Genomic DNA, 23,253 nt, shown 5'->3' with positions numbered 1-23,253 from the left:
GGACGTCTGTCATTAATACTTAGTTGTGCTTTCAAACTGTTTTGGTTGCATCCCCATGGGCACTCCAATGTTCCTGATATCAGGACTCAAAGATATTTCACAACAGCAGAAAAGTATTCAAAATGTTTCTTTATTACTTTTTTCGGCAACATGAATTTGATATTTACAAATGGCTGCTGCCGAACTCGAATAGTCCCACCTCTATTTTTAGTAGGGTAGGATATTGTACGTCATAGATGACTGCCCAAAAACTAGAGTAGTCCGTTTTTATCGTCAACCAAGCTCTATGGGAACCTTGGTAATCGCAAGCAACTTTTAAACATCTAACACTTAAAAGAACCTATCAGATGCATGGGTTCTTCAAGCACGGAAACGCCGGGGATCGAATCTACTCGCAAATGCTACAAAGGAGACGTCCGTATTAAACGAGCGATACAACAAGTAAGCTGGATATCAGCGATTATATATTTTGCTATAATGTTTGCGGTGAATTAAATAGCCGAGTACCGTGAGTAAATTAATGTAACTTATGGCATTTTGGCACAAGTCAAACGCGGGAATTCTTCACAAGTTGACAAGACACTAGAACAGAGTAATACACACGATGCCAAAACACAGATCCACAAAACCACGATGTTCACAGGTGTACCATAGTTTAAATGACTGATGAATAGATAGTCTATGAATACGAGTTTAGATACAGTTCAGGAGTGCATGTGAATGTAATGTGATTTTCTACTGCTGGCTCTTGAAGTATATTTAACTGGGATAGAGATGCTTCTCCAGTATCTCATAAAAAGTATGTGTGCTGTGATTTCTTGAAGAGATGCTCCCTGAAGAAGGGCGAATAGCCCGAAATGCATAGGAGCTACAAGGCGTGATAAAAATTAGAAAGCTCTATGAATGAATTGAAATGAAGAGAATTTCAATTAAATGAAATCGAAAAAAGTAATAAAGAAACATTTTGAAAACTATTCTGCTGTTGTGAACTATCTTCGAGTCCTGATATCAGGAACATTGGAGTGCCCATGGGGATGCAACCAAAACAGTTTGGAAACACAACTAAGTATTAATAACGTAAATGTAGATAATGTTCAGGTGAGAGGACAACTGATCTGCTCACAGAAAAAAAGCACTGTGCACGCTAAACCTTAAAAAAATTATTCTACCAAAGCAGATGTTAATAGTAATTCGGATACGGAAAACTGATAAGAGAAGCAGATGACGAACGAGCATTGGTAAAATTGCAGGAAAATATACAACAGCCAATTGAAATGGAGGAAATGAGAGTGGCAAGCACAGAAACCAATGAAAAGCCAGGAGGCCGGATGTAAGACCCTTTTATGTTTTTATTTGAAATAATAGATTACTCTAGCACAGAGCAAGCGTAGGGCAGGTAAAACCGAAAAAGGACCTGTTCACCCCAAGTGGGCCTCCTGTGAGTCTCGGTGCCTTTTGTTAAGTATAGTCCTGCAACACATTCTCTCCCTCCAGTGGGTTCGCTGCTTTCGATATGCCAATAAACAAAGTTCAATGCCCTCCAGTGGGCTCACTCGTGCCCCATTCAGCCAGATCACTGCAGTATCTTCTTTCACCTGTTTCCGCTTGGGACTACAATCCCAGTCACAGCAGACCTGCTTGGGGGCGGACTTATTTAAATTAGGTAATTAGTCCCTAGCATCATCTTCACTTTTCGGCTTGTTGACCAGTAATCAAGGGCTGGGAAGCTCAAAAGGCATTTGGCCATATGTTTCTGGTGGAGATGAGCTGTGCTTGCTTACAGTTTTAATTGAAAAGTCAAACCTGCTGTTGTGTGCACCCTCGTTAAGAGGATAAATCTGGATATATATATATATATATATATATATATATATATATATATATATATATATATATATATATATATATATATATATATATACATATACATATATATACATATATATACACATATATATACACATACATACATATACATGCGCACACACATACACACACACGTACACATATACACATTTATTTAGGAATGCAGGAAAAAAAATACTAGAAAGGCAGTCGGAGTAAGCTCTTTCGCTGAATGAAATGCCTCTTAAAATCAGTGACAAGGGGGCGTGGCCAAGGCGGCGAACATGGCGGACGTAGCTTAAGAGAGCTCCTTCCCGCCGGCGACTTATCCGACAAATATCCTGCGTCTCCCCAACCCGGAGACGTCTCAAAAAGGATATATAGGTGTCGGAAGTGGCGGGGAAGCCCCGACGGCGATTTGTGTGATCTCGGACGCCTGCCCAACGGCGAGCCGAGTCCTGAGGTGGAGAGGCCTACCAAACACGCGGAAGTCGGGACCTCGAGTCCGGGTGAATCCGGGCGGAAGTGCGGCGTGACCAGGACCAGTGAGGAGCAGTGGACGGACCAGCACATCCGGCGCACGGAGGCCCGCAGTGAGTAAACTGAGTTACGCGGAGGACACGAAGCACCCGGTACCACCGCTGCCACACCTGGGAATCGGAGGTTGCGCCGGCTGCGAGCCGGGGGAGTGCGGGAGGGGCCGAGTTGGCCTCGTTCGGCGGTCGTATCGGACCGCGGGGGGACTGTTGAGCTGTGGGCACTACTGGGGATCTCTCCTGTGTTCCCCCCCTGAGGCCCCATCGCTGCAAAAGAGGCGGGTGTGATGTACCGGGCCAGGCTGGGACCCTGACCTACTGGAGCTACACGTGGCGCGCCGCTGCGTGCACCCCTCTCGGCAGCAGAATCGGGCCATGGGGGCGACCTCCAAGAGTGGAGTGTCGGGGAGCTGTAACCTAGGCCCTGAGTGGAGAAGAGCTGGCGGCGACGCCGAGGGCCCAGCGACTGAGGCGGACGATCCTGCGCAGATCCTGTGACTGCCTGGGCGCTTTGGGGCCCCGGGCTCTTGGAGGGGGGTGACTGTGCCCCCGGAGTGGCTCCTGGACAAAGCTGAGACCCATTTGCCCCCCACATTGGACATGGAGTAATCACTTGTGGTGAAAATAGATGGGGGCACCGTGCCATTGGTGTAAGGAGAAGTGATACCACGGGCGACAGCGCAGACTGGTCTGAGAGCGGAATATATCCTCCCCAACGTCTCAGAAAGCGGGGAAGGCCCGGACACAGTTCTGCGACCAAGGAGGTTAGGGTGACCGCCCTACAGCCCCCACGGTGCTCTGAACTTTGTGCGCATATCCGGTGACAGCCATGACGAGGGGTGGCAACAGTGGAGGCGCCTCGAAACAAGGCACGATCGACAAATTTACTGGGCCAACTGGAGGAGCCGGGGCCTCCGGAGGCCCTCAGGTGTCTGGCCCGGACAATGCAGCCCTCATGGCAGCGATAACGTAATCCAGAAACATGCTAGATGCAAAAATATGGGCAGTTGGAGCTGATGTTACCTTGCTGCGCCACGACCTGCGCAATGCCGTGGCCCGCATCACTGAGACCGAGACCAGAATTACAGGAGTGGAGGACGACGTGGCGACCCTGAAGAAGGTAGCCAACATGGAAGGGATTCAGAAGGGCCTTGCACTGCGAGCTGAGGACGCGGAAGGGCATGCTCGGCGGAACAACCTGCGGTTCGTAGGATTTCCAGAGGGCTGTGAGAAGGGCGACATGGAAGCCTTTCTGACCCAATGGTTGGCAGGGTGGCTCCCTCGAGTCCCTTTCGCGCTGTTTTATAATGGAATGCGCGCACCGAGCGCTGATCCAGAAGCCGCCGGTGGGAGCTCGCCCGCGACCTGTGATAGCCAGGCTGCTCAATTACCACAACCGCGACACAATCCTGCGACAAGCGCGAGTGAAGGAGCCTTTGCTATTTGAAAATCACAAAATACTAATACTCCCAGACTATACCAGACTGGTTCAGCAACAACGTCAGTCCTTTACCGCAGCTAAAGCGCGGCTGAGGGGCCTCAATATCCAATATGCCTTCCTCTACCCGGCCCGCCTGCGTGTGGTCTTCCAGTCCCGGACTCAATTCTTTAATACTCCGGAAGAAGTCTTTGCCTGGACGGACGAGACGGTCCGGATCAGAGTACATACCCCTCCGGGTCGAGACTCGGATTCATCATCCACGGCTGGACAGGATAAAGAGAGGGGCAGTCCTGCGGCAGGGGAAGAGAGACAAGGCTGATGTGTTACTGTTGCAGGAGACTCACCTTATGGGTACCAAGACCATTAATCTACAGTGCTATGGATTTCAGCAGGTATATCATGCTGGGTTTGTGAGGGGATCTCGAGGGGTGGCTATCTTGGTGCACCGTAGGCTGTCCTATACTCATGAGACTCAGTGGGTCGATGCACAGGGCAGATATGTGTTTGTCCAGGGCAAGAAAGGCACCGAGCCGGTAGTCTTCGGGAGTGTATACGCCCCACCTCCGCTGCAAGGTGCTCTTATAGAAAAGTTGTTGTGTGGGCCGAGATACCAGATGTTATGGCGGTGGTCGGCGGGGACTGGAATGATGTGATGAATGCACGGATGGATCGACACAGGCTGGGGGGTGAGGTGCCATCGGACACACCTACTAAACTGAATGGCATGGTGAGAGGGATGGGATGAGTAGATGCATGGCGACACCAACACACCCAACGTCGTGAATACACATATGTCTCAGCAGTACATAAGTCCTTCTCCAGAATTGATGACTTATTTGTCCCCCATGCCTGGGTTGGGAGGGTGGATTCCACTTCCATACTGCCACGCGGTCTGTCGGATCACTCCCCGATAGTGATTGACTTACTTCTTGATAGGAGACGGCAGCCGTTCAGATGGCGCCTCTCCACGTGGCACCTACAACAGGAAAGCTATCAGACCCACATGAGGGAGGCTATTGCTCACTACTGGAGTGATATTGATAACTCTGACAGAGGACATGACCCTCTGGGAGGCTCTGAAGCCCACGCTTCGCGGGGTGGACTTTGCTTGGTGTGCGGCTGCCCGCAAGACACGTAGGGAGAACATAGTGAGGGCTGCGGACCGAGTCAGTGACCAGGAAAAAAGATGCCACGCTGGCGGGGGTGAGGGCGATGTGGGACAACTACTACTGACGCAGCAGTCGTATGCCTCCTTGCTGTTAGATGAAGCTAGACAGCTTTGGCTGGCGACTCAGAGTAGGATCTACCAGTGGGCCGACAAATCCAGCTCTATGCTATATAGGCTCTGCCAGAGCACTTTTCACGCACAGTCCCTACCGTGTCTTCGTGATGAGGCGGGAACGCCCATGACGGCCCGACGGACCTAGCAGCCAGCTTTGCACGGTATTATGAGGCCCAATACGCCCCCCGGGAGCTTCTCTCGGCAGACGACATCGACAAATTCCTGGCTGACCTCCCGCCACGACCAATCTCGGATGAAGGGCAGGCTCGCCTTGAACTCCCTTTGTCGGCGGAAAAGCTGGATACAGCCCTCAGAGAATTAAACGTGGGCAAGGCCCCTGGACCCAATGGGTTTCCTTGCGAATTTTTAAAGAAATTTCACCTCCAACTAGGTACATACTATGGCAGGGCGCTAGAGGCAGCCAGAGAATGTGGCCGACTCCCGAGGGACTGGCGACACGCTGAAATAGTGTTCTTCAGCAAACCAAGGAGGCCCCCTGACCAACCCAAGTCCTATAGGCCAATATCGTTATTGAATACCGAAGCGAAAATATTGGCGAAAGCGCTGGCCAATCGCCTTCTCCCATACATTACCGATCTTGTCCACCCGGACCAGGCCGGGTTTATGCCCCATAGAGCAATAAGGCACAATATTAGACGCGCGCAGGTGGCGGTGGGGGGCGGCCCGAGCGGCAGGGATTCCGGCGGCACTTCTACTGGCCGACATAGATAGGGCCTTCGACTCAGTAAGTTGGGTCTACCTCCGTGCACTTCTGTCCCGCCTGAATCTGGGGCCCCACTTTGTCATACCTGCAGCTATTATACACGGATCTAACGGCGTCGGTGAGAGTGGTCGGGGCAGTGTCCGACTCCTTCTCCATAGGTCGGGGCACCAGGCAGGGATGCCCCCTATCACCATATCTATTTGCCCTGGCTATGAAACCGTTGGCGGCGTGGGTCCAAGTGGACGCACAGATGCGGGGCATTGAGTGGAGAGCGGGACCCTCTGATAGAATTGCACTCTATGCGGACAATGTCCTATTTTTCCTCACAGATCGGAACAGATCTGGGCCGCGGGTCCTCGACATCATGCGGATATTTGGGGAGGTGTCGGGCCTCCGCTTGAACCTGCGTAAGTCAGTGCTGTGGGTACTAGGGAAGCGTAGTGGCCTGGGGTCCTGGGCAGCGGCATTGCAGGAAGCAACGGGAGGCTTTAAATATTTGGGAGTGTTCCTGACGGACTTGCGTGGGGTCTCCTGGACGCGCAATGTTGTGCCCGTGTGGGAGCGTATCCGCTCAGACATGACTACATGGTCCCGCATGCCCCTGAATGTGTACGGCCGTTCGGCCATATTTAAAATGGTGGCCCTCCCGCGTCTTATAACAACTACAAAACCACCCGTATCCCATTTCACCGCAGTGGTTCAAGCAAGCATATTCAACACTCAGTCAATTTCTTTGGGCCGGGGGAGTAGTGAGAGTAGCGCACCGTACATGTTTCCTTTCAACGTATTGTGGGGGTCTAGCAACGTCAGACATCCTGTCCTATTATCAAGCTTCTCACCTATTGATACTGAATGAGTGGTGGTATGGGGACCGGGGTGATTCGGCCTATGCCCTGGAGAGGTACCTGATGGACCCTGACACGCTACATACTATACTTTATTCGGCTGTTAAGAGGAAGAGGCTCCCAGTGGTCACTCAAATAGTGTTTCATATATGACGCAGAGCACTCTGCCGCATGGGGTGGTGGAATAGGCGAACGAGGGAAACCCCATTGTGACAGAATGGGCTACTGCCGGCATTAACGTCCCTACAGGGGTTCCGTGGCTGGGACGAGATTGGCATTTTGGCCATAGGCCACGTTGTCAAGGGCACGACCCTTAAGTAGTTCCAGGAGATACTGGAGGAGTATGACATGCCCCAGACCCAGTTCTTTATTTATTTTATTTTCAAAGTTTTATATAGCGCGGACAAGATCTTTGCAGATATCAGAGCGCTTTACAGTAAACACGGGGTAAGGGAAACAAGCGGGCGACTAAGCAAACTTGTGGGCACAACATAGTAATGGGTAATAGGTGGGTAGCAAACTAGGATAGTAACCAGATAAACAACTTGTGAACGAATAGACAATAAGATAGACCGGCAAAAGCAAACTTTTGGGGTCAAGATAGTAGTGGGTAGTAGGTGTGTAACAAACTAGAGTAAAAATCTGATAAACAACTTAGTACAATAGACAATCAGAATAAGCAATAATACAAAGTCTGTGTACAGTCTTCGGTACAACCAAAAAAGGGTTCAAGTGCGACTAGCCATAAGGATGGCTTTTGATTCTTTCTTAAAAAGTGCAGTGGAGGAGATAAGCCTGGTTTCGGGAGGGAGGCAATTCCAAATCCTGGGTGCCATTCCTGAGAAGGAGCGCTTGTAAGTTTTTTCCTTCCGGAATCTTCGAGGTTTCAGGAGGAGATTCTTTGTGCTTCTGTTGTTTCTCGAGCCTCCTGATAAAGTCAGCTTTTGAGTGAGGTAGCTGGAAGACTTGTGGTGTACAGCCATGTGTGTCATACATGCAATTTTCAGCTGTATTCTGGCTTCAAAAGGGAGCCAGTTCAGGGATTTTAAGTCAGGGGAAATAGGCGAGTGTTTTCTAGAACCAGTGATAAGTCTCGCTGCAGCGTTCAAGGAGGCTCTTAGGGGTGCAGTTGTTGATAGGGGGAGTCTGCTGAGAGCCACGATTCCGTAGTCTATGCGTGGAATGACTAGGGCTTGAACTGCAGTTTGGAAGTCCTTAGCTGGGAGGAAGGGTTTAAGTTTCCTCAGAGTGTTGATTTGGAAGTTAGCTCCCTTAGTCGCTTTGTTGATATGCTGCTGCATGTTGAGGTTGGCGTCAAGAGTGATGCCTAATGATTTCACGGATTCCACGATGGTGGGTTGGACATTGAATGCAGGTAGGTGCTTAAGCCAGGTTTGAGTGGTGGAGATTTTCGCCGGAGGTGAGATTAGAAGGAACTCAGTTTTCAGAGCATTTAGTTTGAGATGATTATTGGCCAACCATGATTGGGTGTTTTTGAGCGTAGAGTTCAGAAGTTTGATGTCTTCCGGGGATTGTAGTTTGAGGTAGAGTTGAGTGTCATCGGCGTACATATGAAAGTGTACATTAGCTGCTTGGAGCAAGGTGGTGAGTGGTTCCATGACTAGGTTGAACAATGTGGGGGACAGTGACGATCCTTGAGGGACGCCTAATTAAACAGGCACAGCTGGGGATAGCACGTTGTTGATTGGAACTTCTGAGACCGGTTATGTAGGAAGGAAGTGAACCATTTGAGGACAGTTCCCGATAGACCAATTCTGGTGTTTAGCAGCTAAAGTAGGTTCTCATGTTTGACGGTGTCAAATGCTGAGGAGAGATCAAGTAGGATGAGGAGGCAGGAGTCATTGCTGTCTAGGATTTGAAGGGCGTCGTCAATTATGTGTTTCATGGCCGTTTCCGTACTGTGTCTTGCTCGGAAACCTGATTGATGTGGGTTGAGGAGGTCAAACTGATCGATGTGTTTAGTCAGTTGGAGTTGAACGCATTTTTCCAGCAGTTTGGCCAGGGTGGGGATATTGGTGATAGGGCGGTAATTGTTAAGGTCAGCAGGGTCAGCTGTAGGTTTCTTGAGTATAGGCGTGACTTGCCCCACCTTGAGGGAGTTAGGGATGAGACCTTGTTGAAGGGAACAATTAATGATTTTAGTCCAGAGTGGGAGGAGCAGGGGGGTGAAGTCTTTTACAGCATTCGCAGGTAAGGGGTCAGTGAGGCGATTAGAGGGTTTCAAGGTGCCCAGCAGTTTGTTAATTGTTTCTTCTGAGTAGGTGTCGAAGGATGACCATGTCGCATTGTTTTTAGGTTGAGTCGAAGTTATGCCGATGGGGTTGGAGTAACGGCAAACATCATTGAGGAGATCGCTTCTTATAGTATCGGTCTTTGTCTTAAAGAAAGCAGAGAATTCTTCACAGGTTGGTATATCGCTTGAGGTGATGTTTGAATGTAGAGGTTGTTCCTTGGTTTGAGTTTTGACTAGTTCAAACAATTTTCTTGGTCTAGTTTTTGCTTGATCGAGCTGGAGGCTGAAGAAAGCCGATTTTGAGTGCTTGATTTTCCTAAAATAGGCATTTCTCTTCTTAAGAGTTTTAAGGTGCAGTGCTGATGGGTCAGATCTCCAGGTGCGCTCAGCCATTCGCATGGCACGCCTGTCTTCATTGAGTCTGCCATCATACCATGGGTTTGAGTTCTTGGTGGAGACTCTTCAGCTGCAGGGGGGCGACTTCGTTGATTATTGAAGTCATGGAGGTGAGGTAGAGGTCGGTCAGAGATTGGACGTCTGATGCGCCGGTGGGGGGGAAGGAGGAGACTGCAGCTGTGTGAAGGCAAGGAGTTGGGGATAAGTTTCTTGAGGTCCCTTTTCCAGATCTTGGATTTGATAGGTTGAGCCGGGTTAAGTTTGACTTTTTCGTTGATGTAGAATGTGATAATGTGGTGGTCTGACCAATCACAGGGTTGGATTGACCCCAGTTGGGTAGAGTCCTCTTTGGCAATAAGGTCAAGGATAGAGCCTTTGTCATGTGTCGGGCTGTTGCAGATTTGGGTGAGGTCAAGCGCATTAAGGAAAGTTTTAAGACTATTCACCACTGCGTCTTTCTCGTCGTTCCAGTGGAGATTGAAGTCACCCAGGTAGATTTGTGTGTTCTGTCGTCCGGAATTGGCTGAGATCGTGTCCATGAGGTGTTGGGTGAAGGTGAGGTTGTCCCCGGGCGGGTGGTAAATGACATGTAGAGAGCATACAGGTTTGCCCTCACCGTTGACGTCGAGGCTGATGAGCCATGCTATCACACCCACCCTGAAAGGCCTGGACTCCTTGCCCGAGTTTAGCCCCCTGGAGGCTAAGGTATTTATGGGGGAATTGGAAAGTAAAAACATATCCACTATCTACCAAACACTAGTTACACATTGTTCATCTTCCCTAGACACTCTGCGGGCTAAATGGGAGAATGATCTGGGTGCATTTGAAGAGGAAGACTGGAGAGAGGCGCTTGAGGCTCCAAGAGGAGCGGCCATTGCGGTACGCCCGCGATTCATTCAGTACAAATATCTACATAGGGCCTATTATACCAGGGAATGACTGTGGAGGGCGGGCATGATTGTGTACCCTGGTTGTTTGAGATGTGGCAGAGAGGTGGGCACCTTTCTGCATACAGTATGGTCGTGTGACGGACTACGGAGGTTTTGGTCAGGAGTGTGGGACTGCCTGTCTGAGGTGTTGGGCTGGGAACTCCCCCACACACCACAATTGGGTCTCCTCCATGTACTGGAACACGTAGGGGGAAATATCTATAAACGACATTTGCTGTTGTTGGGCCTCATTGTGGCCAAGAGAGATGTGGCCCTAGCCTGGAAAGACCCCAGGGCCCCCCCTAGTGGGAGTGTGGAAAAGGGGACTGGACTTTTATATGGGACTGGAGCGCCCGATCTTCGAAGCCAGGGGCTGTCCCCGGAAACATTATAAGATTTGGAAGAGATGGGCAGATTATAGAGGACTGTGGCTGGAACCGCCAACACATGATGAACCTTAGGAAAGATATTTGGACACTGATCCCGGGTGATGAGGAGTACACACTAAATGTTTCTTTACATGCTTTTTGTTTATGGACTACCTAGTCGCTGTGCAGGGGGCGGGAGGGGGGCTTCAGATGGGGGGAGAGGGGAGTGGGACGTAGGGTAACTATTTTCATTAAAACGGTTGTTTGAATTGCTTACAATGTGATTATTACTTTAATGCTCACAGCTTCTCCGGTTCCCGGGGCGCTGTGCTTGTTATGCAACTTTTCAACAACACAATAAAATCTTGTTCTGAAAAAAAAAAATCAGTGACAAGTGGGAATTATGTAAGTCACCATTACATTAATCAAGTGCTGGTGACTTACTGAAGAGTGCAATTACTTCTCACTAACTTAGATGACTGCACCAGGACTTTACTAAACCAATTGCCTACATTTGATTTAGGAGTCATCTGCATCAATGGCCTAATTCACCAGGTAAAACACGAAGTGCATTCAGGCTATGCTATAGGGCCAAATGAAAGATAAGGCAACATCATGGCAGCATCATTTATCATCTGCACTAATACAAAAAAATTATATATATATATATATGTAAAAAAAATTTAACCAGACCGCATGGCACCATCTATTAATTGTCATTCCGTAGTGCTGCAATAGATTGAAAAGATAAAAACGTACAAAGCAAATTTTCTTCCTACGCTTACAGGTAATTCAGCACTGCCACAAGATGTGATTAACAGTACTTTCACCAAAAAGAGTTATAAAGCTCATGCATCAATTAGAACAGTCTTGGTTGTGACATGATTTGATTGCACCAACATAAAAAGTAAAATACAAAATCCTCACCTGGATTCCTTTAAGGGAGGATGCCCCCATGTAGAGAAAAACCCCATACAACACAGGCATTGGTATAAACTGAAAAAAAAATTGAATGTATATTAGACCGAGATAAATGTATAAGATGATAACAATTCAAAATGTTTTTAGGTAAGGTCTAAGATCAGATTTCTAATTTCTACAACTCTGAGAACTTTATTATAGAGAGATCATGGCCAGTGTGTAGAGCAGTTACACAATGTTTGAGCAATAACAAACAAGCAAACAGAGACCCAAACGAGAATAGCATCTAATAGACATGCTTGTTGAGAACCTACTTTCAAATAATCCCTACTGCCCTATTTGACACCCGTATTAAAACAGATTCAGAAAGTAAGAGGATGCAATTAAGGAGAGATTTAAAATAAGGCTGTGTGTGGCCAGATTTGCAATATTGTCACTTAAGACCAGATGACAAAAGGCTGCCACAGCAAGCTGGGAGTAGACAACGCCAAAAGAAAAAAGTTGTCATTAAGCTACAGAAAGGCATACTTTCTGAAGGGTTCATTAGCCACGGCTCTAAATTCAGATAACACTCCCAGACTGAAGGGATATTCTTTGTATTTACTGTACCACTGTCAGTAATGTGATTCCACAGAGGAATCCTCAATTGACTTTAGTGCCAAAAATAAGTTTAGAATTTTTAGATTTTTTCCAAATTATTAATCTGGTCTGTTAGGGCCTTAAATTTGAAATGTAAAGTATCCTGGACAGTTTGGTCTGTAAAAAGTATAGTCTGGTAGATTTTTTTCTAGCTTATTAAAAAGGTCCCAACTGTTCTAAAACAGCATATGTGAGGCACAGGGTAGTACCCAGATGTTCAACCTGGCTCTCTACACGAAATTTAAGTTTGCACAACGTAACAGCGACTGCTCACCATGGAACCTTGCCAAGGGTCCTAAACCTACAAAGGTTCACCTGCAGAGCCTGCTTGCTGAGCATTATAGGACCATGGCAAGGGAAACCAATACAGTTGGTACAGAGGAGGGAAAGGTCAGGGAGGATGACAACAGTCTCCAATTCACCTACGGACAATACCTCTAAAGGGAGTTTCTCTAACAGTACCCCAGAAGAAATAGATGAGGAAAATGCAGATCTTCAAAAATAAGTGACAATACTAGCCCTGATGACTGAACACTTTGCTACAGTCACATCATCACCAAGGAGTTGTGAAACAATCATTACATGACTTTTAGTACACTTCCATCCTTTGCACAGCTTTAATGGCAAAGGGTGCTTCTTAAATAAGATATTCAGCTTTCTCGGCTCAGAGTATTTTACACAACTTTATCTTTTTAAAATTGGTAACCAAATGTAATTGATTGGGAGGAAGTGCCAGCACAGCCTAAGGCACATTGCAAAGTAATTGGGTGCGAGAACTTAGCATCCACTAAAAGCACCAAACTGACACCCTCGCTAAGTTGTCATCACCAGTGGCTCATTTGAACGCACCAGCTTTCAGAAGATCTGTTGATTACTTCCCCATCGGTCTCAGGAGACCAGAGGCCAGTCATGAAGGACTCAATGTTGTCATGACTTTGCTTATGAAGCCAGACTCCATGTTCTTACTACTTCTTGGTAGAAGACCAACTCACACACGCCAACACACACACACGCCAACACACACACACACGCCAACACACACACACACACCCACACACCCAATTGCTTTTAACAGTCTTGGATTTTTTTGCTTAAAGAACGCTAATAAAGCTTGTCGAGTTAGTGTCAGGTCATTTATAACTAAGTCAACACTGACATAGTTGACACGCATTACCAGCAGGTCTTAAGCGGGCCTTTTTTCTCCATGTAGGCCACGTTTGGGTCAGAGCATACAATAATATGAACGGAGCGCAAACTTTTCAGACACTCTCCCCCAGTCACTATTAGATCTGGGTTAAATCCATCACTCTTCTGCTCAGTTTGCCACCCTAGGTCAGACCCAGCCATATGCATATCAGTCTTGACCCTGTTCCTCATGGGAACAGTCCAGCCCGAACTGCCAGGCCCTTCCTTGACTGAAAACGAGCATCCTAGCAACGGTTTCAGGGTAACACCCCTCACCAGCCAGGCTAGCTTGAAACCAGTGGCAAAGTGAGCAACGGACCCATGTCTGGGCATATCCTGCCAACTTAGGTCAAACAAAGCAAACACAATAAGATGATTAACGGAGAACTGAAACTTTTCAGACACTTTTCCCCCCGTCACTCTTTGATCCGGGGTAAATTCATCAACGTTCTGCTCACTTCGCCACTCCTGGTCAGAACCAGACATATGCAAATCGTCTTGACCCTATTCCCATAAGGAACAGGGTCAAGACTGACTTGCATATGGCTGGATCCAAAATGGGGCGGCATAGTGAGCAAAAGAATGATGGATTAAACCCAGATCTGTGACTGGGGATGAGTGTTTGAAAAGTTTCAGCACTCAGTCCATCATCTTGTTGTGTTTGCTCTGTTTGGGTCAGGCCAGCCATCTCTGCAATGTTCCTGTTGCAAAAGAAGGTAACAGCCGAAAAGTTTGTGCCCGGCCATAGCTTACGATAGGATCTCCTTCTTACGATAATATGGTCACTGAAGTTATATGCATATGTGCATAGACAGGCGGGTTATTCAGCCAAAGGCTGAGATTTGAGTTTCTGATTAGCCAATGAAAACCACAAGGGGCGGGACGTCCGGGTCGAGAATTCCTTGGCAGGGTGTTGTGGCTGAATCTGGGTTGGGTGTTTCACAATTGGCTAAGGGCTTAAGCATTCCTGTAAGTCCCTAGTAAACGGTACCCCTGGTAACTAGGGCATGAGTACTAAAGAGGTTCTCTAAGGGCTGCAGCATATCTTATGCCGCCTTATGGGCCCCATACACATCACACAGACTACTACTGCAGACTGCATGACATGGTGTAAACCATGTCTGAAAACATGTCCTGGCACAATCCTGTGTGCCATGCAAAGACACTGCATTGCTATATGTAAGTCACCCCTACAGCAGGGCCAAGTGCGCCAAGGCAGGGTGCATTAGATCACATGTGAAGACATATCTGCATGAGCAGGTATGACCTGTAATGTCTAGCTTAGTTGCTGGATATTACAAGTGGGGAGGGCAGCCATCTTAAGGTACGTACTGGGCACTGGTCAAAACCCAGTTACATAATGGCTTCACTGAAACCTATGATGTTGGTATCAAACATCTAGTATTATTAAACCCACACTGATTCCAGTGGTTGATTTAGCAAAACCTACACACAGAGGGTACCATAGAGGAACGCCTTGAAACCTATTTGCCCTTTAGCGTGCTGACTGAGAGGTCCTGCCCAGCTTGCCACCACAGACTAGTTTCTGACCCCCTCGGAGGTGAGTGCCCCGGTTCCAGAGGTCAGAAACAATGCCTGCTCCGATAGGAGGTGTTTGCACCTCATCCAGCAGGATCGCTAGTAAGTAAGCATGTTAAGTCCAGAACATTCTGCACCCTTACTAAAAGAACTGCACTGGCTCCCAGTGAAGAAGCGTTTCTATTATAAAATCTGTTGCCTCACGTATAATGCCTTGAGAGGCAAAGGCCCACATGATCTTAAAAAAAAACAAAAATACACTCACAACCTATGTCACCGGCCGTAATCTCAGATCGAGCACCCAAGCCCTTTTGTGATTGCCCCAAATTCGTCAAATGCGCACTGGGGTAAGGCTTTCTCCCATCTCGCCCCAGGGTACTGGAACAAACTACCCATAACCCTCTGAGAGACTCCCTGATACAGTAAATTCAGGAAACTACTAAAAGCCTATTTATGTATATTTTACCCAGTTTGTACTTCCAGTCAGGATCCGCAACAGCTCTGTGATGCCCCCGGGTGATACTGTGCTATCGCAAATAATATTAACATATCATACGAGAGCTTGGCTTACCCCAGACTTGGGAGATGCCGCCATCCCCTGTCCTGAGGACCATTTGACAGGAGGACAGGCAGGGAAATTAGCTACAAAAGGAGGCTTGTTGCCCCTCCAGGCTAGTCACACCCATAGGGTGGGTTAATTGAAGTGAATGTGAAAGGATTGTTACTTAACCAGTAAGCATCTGTTGTTGGCATGTAAACTGTAGATTCACATGCTTTGCATACTCCTGCCATCTAGTGTTGGGTCCGGATGTTTGCAAGTTGTTAATCTTTGAAGACGTTTTCTGAGTCACAAGATAAGGTGACTCCTTTCAGTGACAGTGTGCATGGGCATTGACTTGGGCTTTCACCATCTTGGTTGTGGTGAAATTAGGAACTCCTGGATAGGGTTCTGGCTTCTTGTGGCGCCACAGGCCTGACTCAGAGGCCCCCGCCGCTCCTCTCGCCGGGGGCACGATCGCCAGGCCCCCCAGAGTCCGCCCCGCTTTGCTCCTCACTTCCCGCCACTTTGGTTCCCGGTCCTTGGAGGTGCTATTGGACCCTTTGTGTGTCCTTGGGTCCGCGCCCCAGTTGTGCTTCGGGGTCTGGTGTCTGGCAGGCCACAGTAGGCCTCGCGCCGGGGACTCTATTTTCGCTCCCCCCCCCCCCCCGAGTCAGTGCAGCCCTCGGGGACAGAGCCCAAAACTCCACGCAGCCCGCCAGTAGGCCACCAGAGAGCTCGGCCATCCTCTCGGCGTCTCTCCGGTCCGCGCTGACCTTCGCTTCCGGAGCGGATCTCAAGTGCCCCGCCGACCCCGATCAGGTCGCCCCTCACCCGCGGCTTCAGGGGTCGCCGCTTGCCAGGCCGGTGGGGGGGCTCAGCTAATTATAAGGGGGCAGAAAGGGGGATTGGGTCGGGGAGCCACTCGCCTACACGTCCGCTCCGGCCGCCATCTTGGCCACGCCTCCAAGAATTTGTTTTAAAAGAAACATTTTAAAAACACAAACAACCACCCCACCCTGACATCAATTAACCGCATAAGAGTAGAATGAAAGGAGGAACAAAAATGAAAACATCTAGACCAACCTACATTATTAGCTATTACCCAACTCCCCTGTTCCCAGGCTAGAATAAAGTATCCCATAACAGATAAGGGGTAAACCCAATCATGTCCTTCCACAGCTTCTTTAAAACTGCCCTGGCTAAAGTTGTGACGAAGTGTTGCAGCTGACATGTTACAGACTAATTTAACACAATGAAATGAACGTCTTTTGCAGAACGCAGGGAATAATCTTGCTCTAAGATAGAAGGCACACCAGTTTACGACTGGGTTATTCTCTACATGAATATCTAAAGAGAAGCAATACATACCTTTAGATTAAAACAGGAAATGAATCATAATTATGTGCAATACTAACACTTTTAAAAGTACGCCACAATACAATTTACCAATCATCGTATTAATGGCATCAAAAGAAACTAGTCCAGTGAGAGATTATTGTGATGACAAGATGTGGTTAGTAGACTTACCTTCAAAACAGAAGTCATAAAGACAGACAGTCCCATCAAGGTAAAGATGAGGAGCCCGGTCACTCGCTGTTCCCGTATCCCTAAAAACTTGGGCTGCTCCCCAGGGGCTGAGCACTCAGATTCCACTTTCAAGCTGTTCACATGACTGATTGAAAGAACGGTGGCAGCCACAAACCAAGGCAACCCCATTATTGAGCAAATTCCTAGCATGACTGCGACCACGATCAAGTCCAGATGGTAGCCACACCCTTTCTGCAAAGGTAAAAGAGATTGTGTTATCATTTAGCCCTATATATATTTTTTTTTAATATATGACTTGGTATATATATCTATATCAGGTTATGCAAGAGTAGTATGTGGAGGGAAAGCCATTATTACTCAGCTGAGTTACTGATCAGCTACAAGTGTATTTCTGTAAATACTGTTGCACTGAAATGATACCCCACCATCTAACTCTTCAAGACTCACCTGTAGTGGTTACGTTTTATGTCACAGCAATCCCAACATATTTCATCAAAAAAAGGGTGATTACTCAAGATGTTGGACTTAAATCCAACAACTGGACCTATTCATGGTAGTTCACCATTATATCAACATTTAAGCTTAACTATGTGATAGTAAAGAGTTCCAGACCAATGCACAACCCAGTTTGCCTCACTTCCCCAAAGTATTAGTCCAGTCCAACCTGCAAAGTCACATCCCCAACAAAGAGGAAAACAAGCAATCCAGGATGCTAAGGGAGGTGTAGCCCGAGTCCCTACAGCACACAAGCCAAAGCTTGCTAACTCGCATACAAATTAAAAAGTAACAAGCAAAATATGTGCAATAGAGGTAGCTGAATTAACTTCAACCACTCAATTACTTTGAGTAACATTCCAGGGCAGTATCCGCCAGTGCAAACAAGGTGCTAGTGGTCACAGCAACAAACCATACCATTTCTCAACCCTGCAAAACCAATAGGGAGACTAGGACAACACAAATTTACAGGAACTATATTTTGCCCTTTTCCTTTAGCTGTACGACAATCTTCTCAAATTACTATGGATGATACAACATTTTTATAGAGCTGTTACTTTAAAGAGAGTACAGTTGCAATCCAAGAAACCCACACTATCCCAGTACACACTGTCAAAAAGGGTGCCACTGTTCAGGCCATGCACAAATAAGCCCAAATACAGCTGGCATTTTTAGTTAACCGACATAGGACTGGCCTGTACATTAAGAAGTCCATCACTTCTCCACAGATTAACTACAGCTTTTTCGGAGTAAAATCTGGTGAAGTACTGAAGATGTACATTAGAATGTGTGACCTCAGGACACTTAGTGGATCAAACCAATAAAAAGTAGACACTGCTTTCCCTCCCCATTCCTTTCTCCACTACAGAGAAGGCTCCTGGACGGCAGTACATATCTCACATTACAGCTGTCTACAACTAATAATGTACATTGTAATATTCAGAAAAATACCTTACTTCACACTATTGCACGCCAGTAAGCAAACAAACCTAGATAGAGTCAGTCTTCCACAGTACTTCCCATAAACAAAGTCATACTTCTCTAGTCCTAATTTCACAGATAGCTGTGCTTTGAGAAATCCTCTTGTCTCCGTTCCTCACTTCTTCTAGGCCTTCAAAAGAGGCCATTTTTTTTGGTTGCTAGGAGCCTCAAAAAGAAAAGGCAGGATTAACCAAGTCAGAAAATCGTTCAAGACTTGGTCATCAGGGGAGTCGTTTACTGACAAACTGTTGATGATGTTTGAATAGCCTACCTTTTCTATTGCAGAATTGCCAAACTACTAAAGAACGGGATTCACCAAACAGTAGCGAGAAGTCCGTCTTTCATGACTGAGATTATCCGAATAAAATAATGTGACCTAGATACTACTAAACACCAAAGCTTTGGCCCAAGTATACAACCGTATAGTCTGAGGTATGATCTATAAAACACTGCTCATCGGCCAACAAACATTTTCAGGAAGATGGAATTTTTGCAAATATTAGAGACAATAAGCTGTAGCCAACATTAAAGAAACCGGTAAAAGCAAAATACCTTCAGTTTGTGCTCCTTTCGGTTGATGATGACTGCAGTGATTTGTTGATCCATGAAAATAAGGATCGTACAAAGGAGGGCAGGAACAGCTGCAGCTATCAAGGTCCACCAGGGATTTGTTCCAAGAGGATCCATAATCCAGCCCCTGTCTTTTCGAGTTGGCTAAAATATAAATAAAGAAAAAACTTTCAACAAAGCAATAATTATGTAGCAAATGTAGGTTTTTTTTTTAGTCATCTAACAAAAAAACACAATTTGAGAGGCAGGTAAAATCTGATCAGCAGCCTTTATTTAAAAGGCTTGCTTCTTCTATAAACTACATCTTTGGTGAAATATAATGAATAAAAAGAAAAGAAAAAAAAACACCTTTGCCCAAAAAGTACATCAAATGGTTTGAGTGGAAATTATTGAATGCACATTTGAAGACTCTATACTTTTTTGCGTGTAAAATCCCCTTATAACATTAAACCTGGGTATTCTATAACATTGGTGTAAGCCATCTTTGAATTTCGTAAAAATAAAATCTGTGTGGTACTGATTTAAGGATTGTGAAGAGGGTTGTTGTGTGGTGGAAAGACTGCTATATTTTTTCAAGAGGTAATTGTTTTATTGCAATTGTCGAAGTCAGCAGGCAGGCTGGCACGGTTGGAGCCAAGTCAGTTGTTAGGGCTTCTGTTCTATTGACTCTTCACACCAGTCTTCTTGCAGGTTGATAGGATCTTATTTCCTTGTGCCAGGTGCTCCCCTAAATGCTTGATTTAGGGGCGTTAGGGGAGTGCAGGGTAATGTGCTACCGACCCCAGGGGCAACTACGCCTCTTCTATGACCACTTCCAGTTTGAATTGGGCATAACCCTGTCCCAGAATTCTAAAGTTTGCCATCACAAACATGGCAGACTATGAAATGTCCTCTTCACTTCAGGTGACCACACCTCTTGGACTATTAATTTTCCACCTTGCCCATAAAAACAAACAAACAAACACGCCCTGGCATTCTCTACTGTGAAGGAAGCCGGATTCCCATACCAAAGGCATAGGGCTCTGATGCTCCCTGCCTTGGAATGCATTTTGCAGGTCATCCTATGGGCGGGGGTTTAAACACCCTCTGCCCGAGCAGGTCTTGTTCCAGAGCTGGTCTGTGGTGGCAGGCTGGCTAAGACCACACTAGTAGTCAGTAGGTTTTCAGGGGGTACCTCTAAGGTGCGCTTTGGGTGCATGTATTAAAGCCATCACTGGAATTAGTGTGGGCTTATTAATAGGAGATATTTGAGACCAAACATCTCTGTTTTAAGTGAAGTCATCAAGTAGCTGGGGAACTTGTTTTCACCAGTGTCCATCACATGTTTTAAAATGGCTTCCCTGATCACTTGTACGGGCATTAATAGAGCTGGCTAGTACAGGTGCATATCTACTGCTGCCCACAGGGACCCTCTTTAGTACCTCCAGCCCTAGGTACTAGGGGTACCGTTAACTAGGGACACAGAGGGTGCCAACAGTATTGCCAATTGGGGTACAATTGTAGAGTTTTGAGAGAGATCTGGCACTGGTCAGCAAAACCCCGGAACACTTCCAGTCAAAATCACATCAATACCAGGCAAAAGGTGGGGGTGACCATATCAACAAGCATTGGCATAGCCAATAGGTCTCACTTTTGGTGGTCCCATCAATCTGGTGAGGACCACATTCAGGTTCCAGACTCACTCTTAAGTCCCTCCAGAAAAGCTTTAATGGCAGGTACTCTGAATAGTGAGAGGTGCTGCCTGTTCTGAAGATAAGCTGCTATTGCGGATAAATGTATACGAATGGAAGTGTACCCTAGATTACATCTGTATAAATGCAACAAATAACAGATAATGTTCTGAATAGATGCATCCAGTGGGTTAATGCCGTTACAATATATGACAAACCTTTTCCATTTAGCCGCATAGCATGCTCTAGTTGTGGGCCATCTTGCCTCCTTGATGATATTCATACATTCAGGCGGCAAGTTGAGGTAGCCAAATTCTAAGACTTCAGGAGCCAGATCGCCAGGTTGAGCTGTTGCGGATCTGGATGCTGAATGTCGCCATGGCTCTGCGTCAAAAGCCTAGGTGTGAGGTGCAGCCTTTGATGCAGTACCACGGATAGTGCTAGAAACGTGGTGTACCATGGTTGGCGTGCCCACATTGGAGCAACCAGGATGAGTGTCGAGTGTTGCCTCAGTTTGCGTGCCACAAGCGGTATTAGAGGTGTTGGGGGGGAAAAGCGTACGCAAATTTGCCTGACCAGTTCATCCATATCGCATTGCCCCGCGACTGTGGATGTGGGAACCTGCTGGCGAAGCTTTGGCATTTTGCGTTTTCCCTTGTGGCGAAGAGGTCTATCTGTGGATGACCCCACTGCTGAAGGTACGGCTTGAGTACTGGTGTGTGTATCTCCCACTCGTGCATTTGGTGGCTGTGTCTGCTGAGCAGATCCGCCATCTGGTTGTCCTTGCCCGGGAGGTGGTCCGCCATGAGGAAGATGTTCCTCTGAATGGCACACTTCCACATGCTTTGAGCCAGATGAGACAACTGTGGAGAGTGTGTTCCTCCCTGTTTTTGAATGTAGTACATGGCAGTCATGTTGTCCGTCCGGATCAACACGACCTTGTTGCACAAGTGTACTTTGAAAGCTTTCAGTGCCATGAAGATTGCCATTAATTCCAGAAGGTTGATTTGCATCCTCTTTTGTTGTGCTGTCCATAGTCCCTGTACTGTGTAATGGAGTACATGAGCTCCCCATCCTTGGAGAGATGCGTCCGTTGTCAGTATTATTTGTGGTACAGGCTCTTGGAACGGTCGGCCCTTGAAAAGGTTTTGTGGATTCCACCCATGCAGAGAGTTGTATCCCCGACCGCTCACCAACACTAGGTCTTTCCACTGCCCTTGAGCCTGATTCCACTGACGTGCTAGGCACTCCTGAAGCGGGCGCATATGTAGTCTCGCGTGCGGGACTATGAAGATGCAGGAGGCCATCATGCCGATCAACTGCATAAACACTCTTGCTGGAAGTGAGTGTTGGGGTCTGAACTTTTGTATCAGCAGTTGCATGCTGTTTATCCTCGCTGAGCGTTGGCTGCCAGAGTGTTTGTCGCGCCCAGGTACTGTCGCACGTGGGCGGGCTGAAGATGTGACTTTGGATAATTCAGCGAGAATCCCAGACTGTGAAGAAGATGAATGGTGTGGGACATGTGGCTGGCACACTGCTGGGCCGTCTTTGCTTGAATAAGCCAGTCGTCCAGATAAGGGTAGACATGTATGTGCTGTCTTCTTAGGTGTGCTGCTACCGTCGCCAGGCACTTTGTGAACACCCTGGGTGCTGTTGTTACTCCGAAAGGGAGGACTTTGAACTGATAATGTTGATTTTGAATAGTGAACCTGAGATACTGTCTGTGTGATGGGTGTATGGGTATATGGAAATACGCATCTTTTAGATCTAGAGTCGCGAGGAAGTCTCCCTGACTGAGTAACGGCAGAACCTGTTGTAGGGTGAGCATATGAAAATGCTCTGACAGAATGTATCTGTTCAGAGGCCTGAGGTCTAGTATAGGTCTGAGAGACCAGTCCTTTTTGGGTATTAAGAAATACAGAGAGTACACCCTTGAGCCTTGGTCTTCTACAGGCATGAGCTCTATGGCTCCTTTTTGCAGCATGCCGACGACCTCCTGCTGCAATAAGTGTAAGTGCTCTGCGGACATAGGACGGTGTCTTGGTGGTATGTTGGGTGGAGTGGATGTTAATTCCAGACAATACCCGTACTGGACAATGCCTCTCACCCACCTGTCTGTGGTGATGGATTTCAAGACCGGCAGGAACTGTTGTAGTCTTCCCCCTGGCAGGTGTTACATGGTCGGGGGGCAGTGACAGGGCGTCACTGTTTGTTATTGGCAGAGGATCTGGAACTGTTGTTTCCTCTTCCTCTGCCTTTGATGTTGTATCCACGATATCCACACCTGTTATTTTTATTGTAGGTGGATTGTGAATTTCCTTTATTGTACTGTGTCTGCTGTGTGGACTGGCCTCTTGAAGGTCCTCTAGTATTGGAGCGACGAAAGGAGCCACCCCGAAACTGCTGGGACTGCAGAGCCCCCATAGACTTTGCAGTCTTGGTGTCTTTTTTAATTTTTTCAAGGGTGGTGTCAACCTCAGGTCCGAATAAGTAGTCCGGGTTAACTGGCTGATTGAGGATAGACGTTTGTATTTCTGGTTTGAA

General features: G+C 47.2%; 1 protein-coding gene across 4 annotated transcripts in view; it reads right to left on the bottom strand.

Annotated features, from left to right (window-relative positions):
• Positions 1–23,253, bottom strand: part of SLC4A7 (solute carrier family 4 member 7) — a 422,082-nt gene that overhangs the window by 68,900 nt on the left and 329,929 nt on the right. For all 4 annotated transcript variants that reach the window (XM_086942128.1, XM_086942129.1, XM_086942126.1 and 1 more), the window contains 3 exons: positions 19,022–19,183; positions 16,973–17,224; positions 11,548–11,616 (listed from right to left, as the gene is read on the bottom strand). In XM_086942128.1, the coding sequence (XP_086798254.1) occupies positions 11,548–11,616; positions 16,973–17,224; positions 19,022–19,183 (483 nt within the window). The remainder of the gene's footprint in view (positions 1–11,547; positions 11,617–16,972; positions 17,225–19,021; positions 19,184–23,253) is intronic.

The sequence above is a fragment of the Lissotriton vulgaris genome, chromosome 10, assembly GCF_964263255.1.
Source record: "Lissotriton vulgaris chromosome 10, aLisVul1.2, whole genome shotgun sequence".
In the NCBI taxonomy this organism is placed as follows: Eukaryota; Metazoa; Chordata; class Amphibia; order Caudata; family Salamandridae; genus Lissotriton; species Lissotriton vulgaris.
The sequence above is the reverse complement of the archived record's forward strand: the minus strand, read 5'-3'. Positions and strand labels throughout refer to the sequence as shown.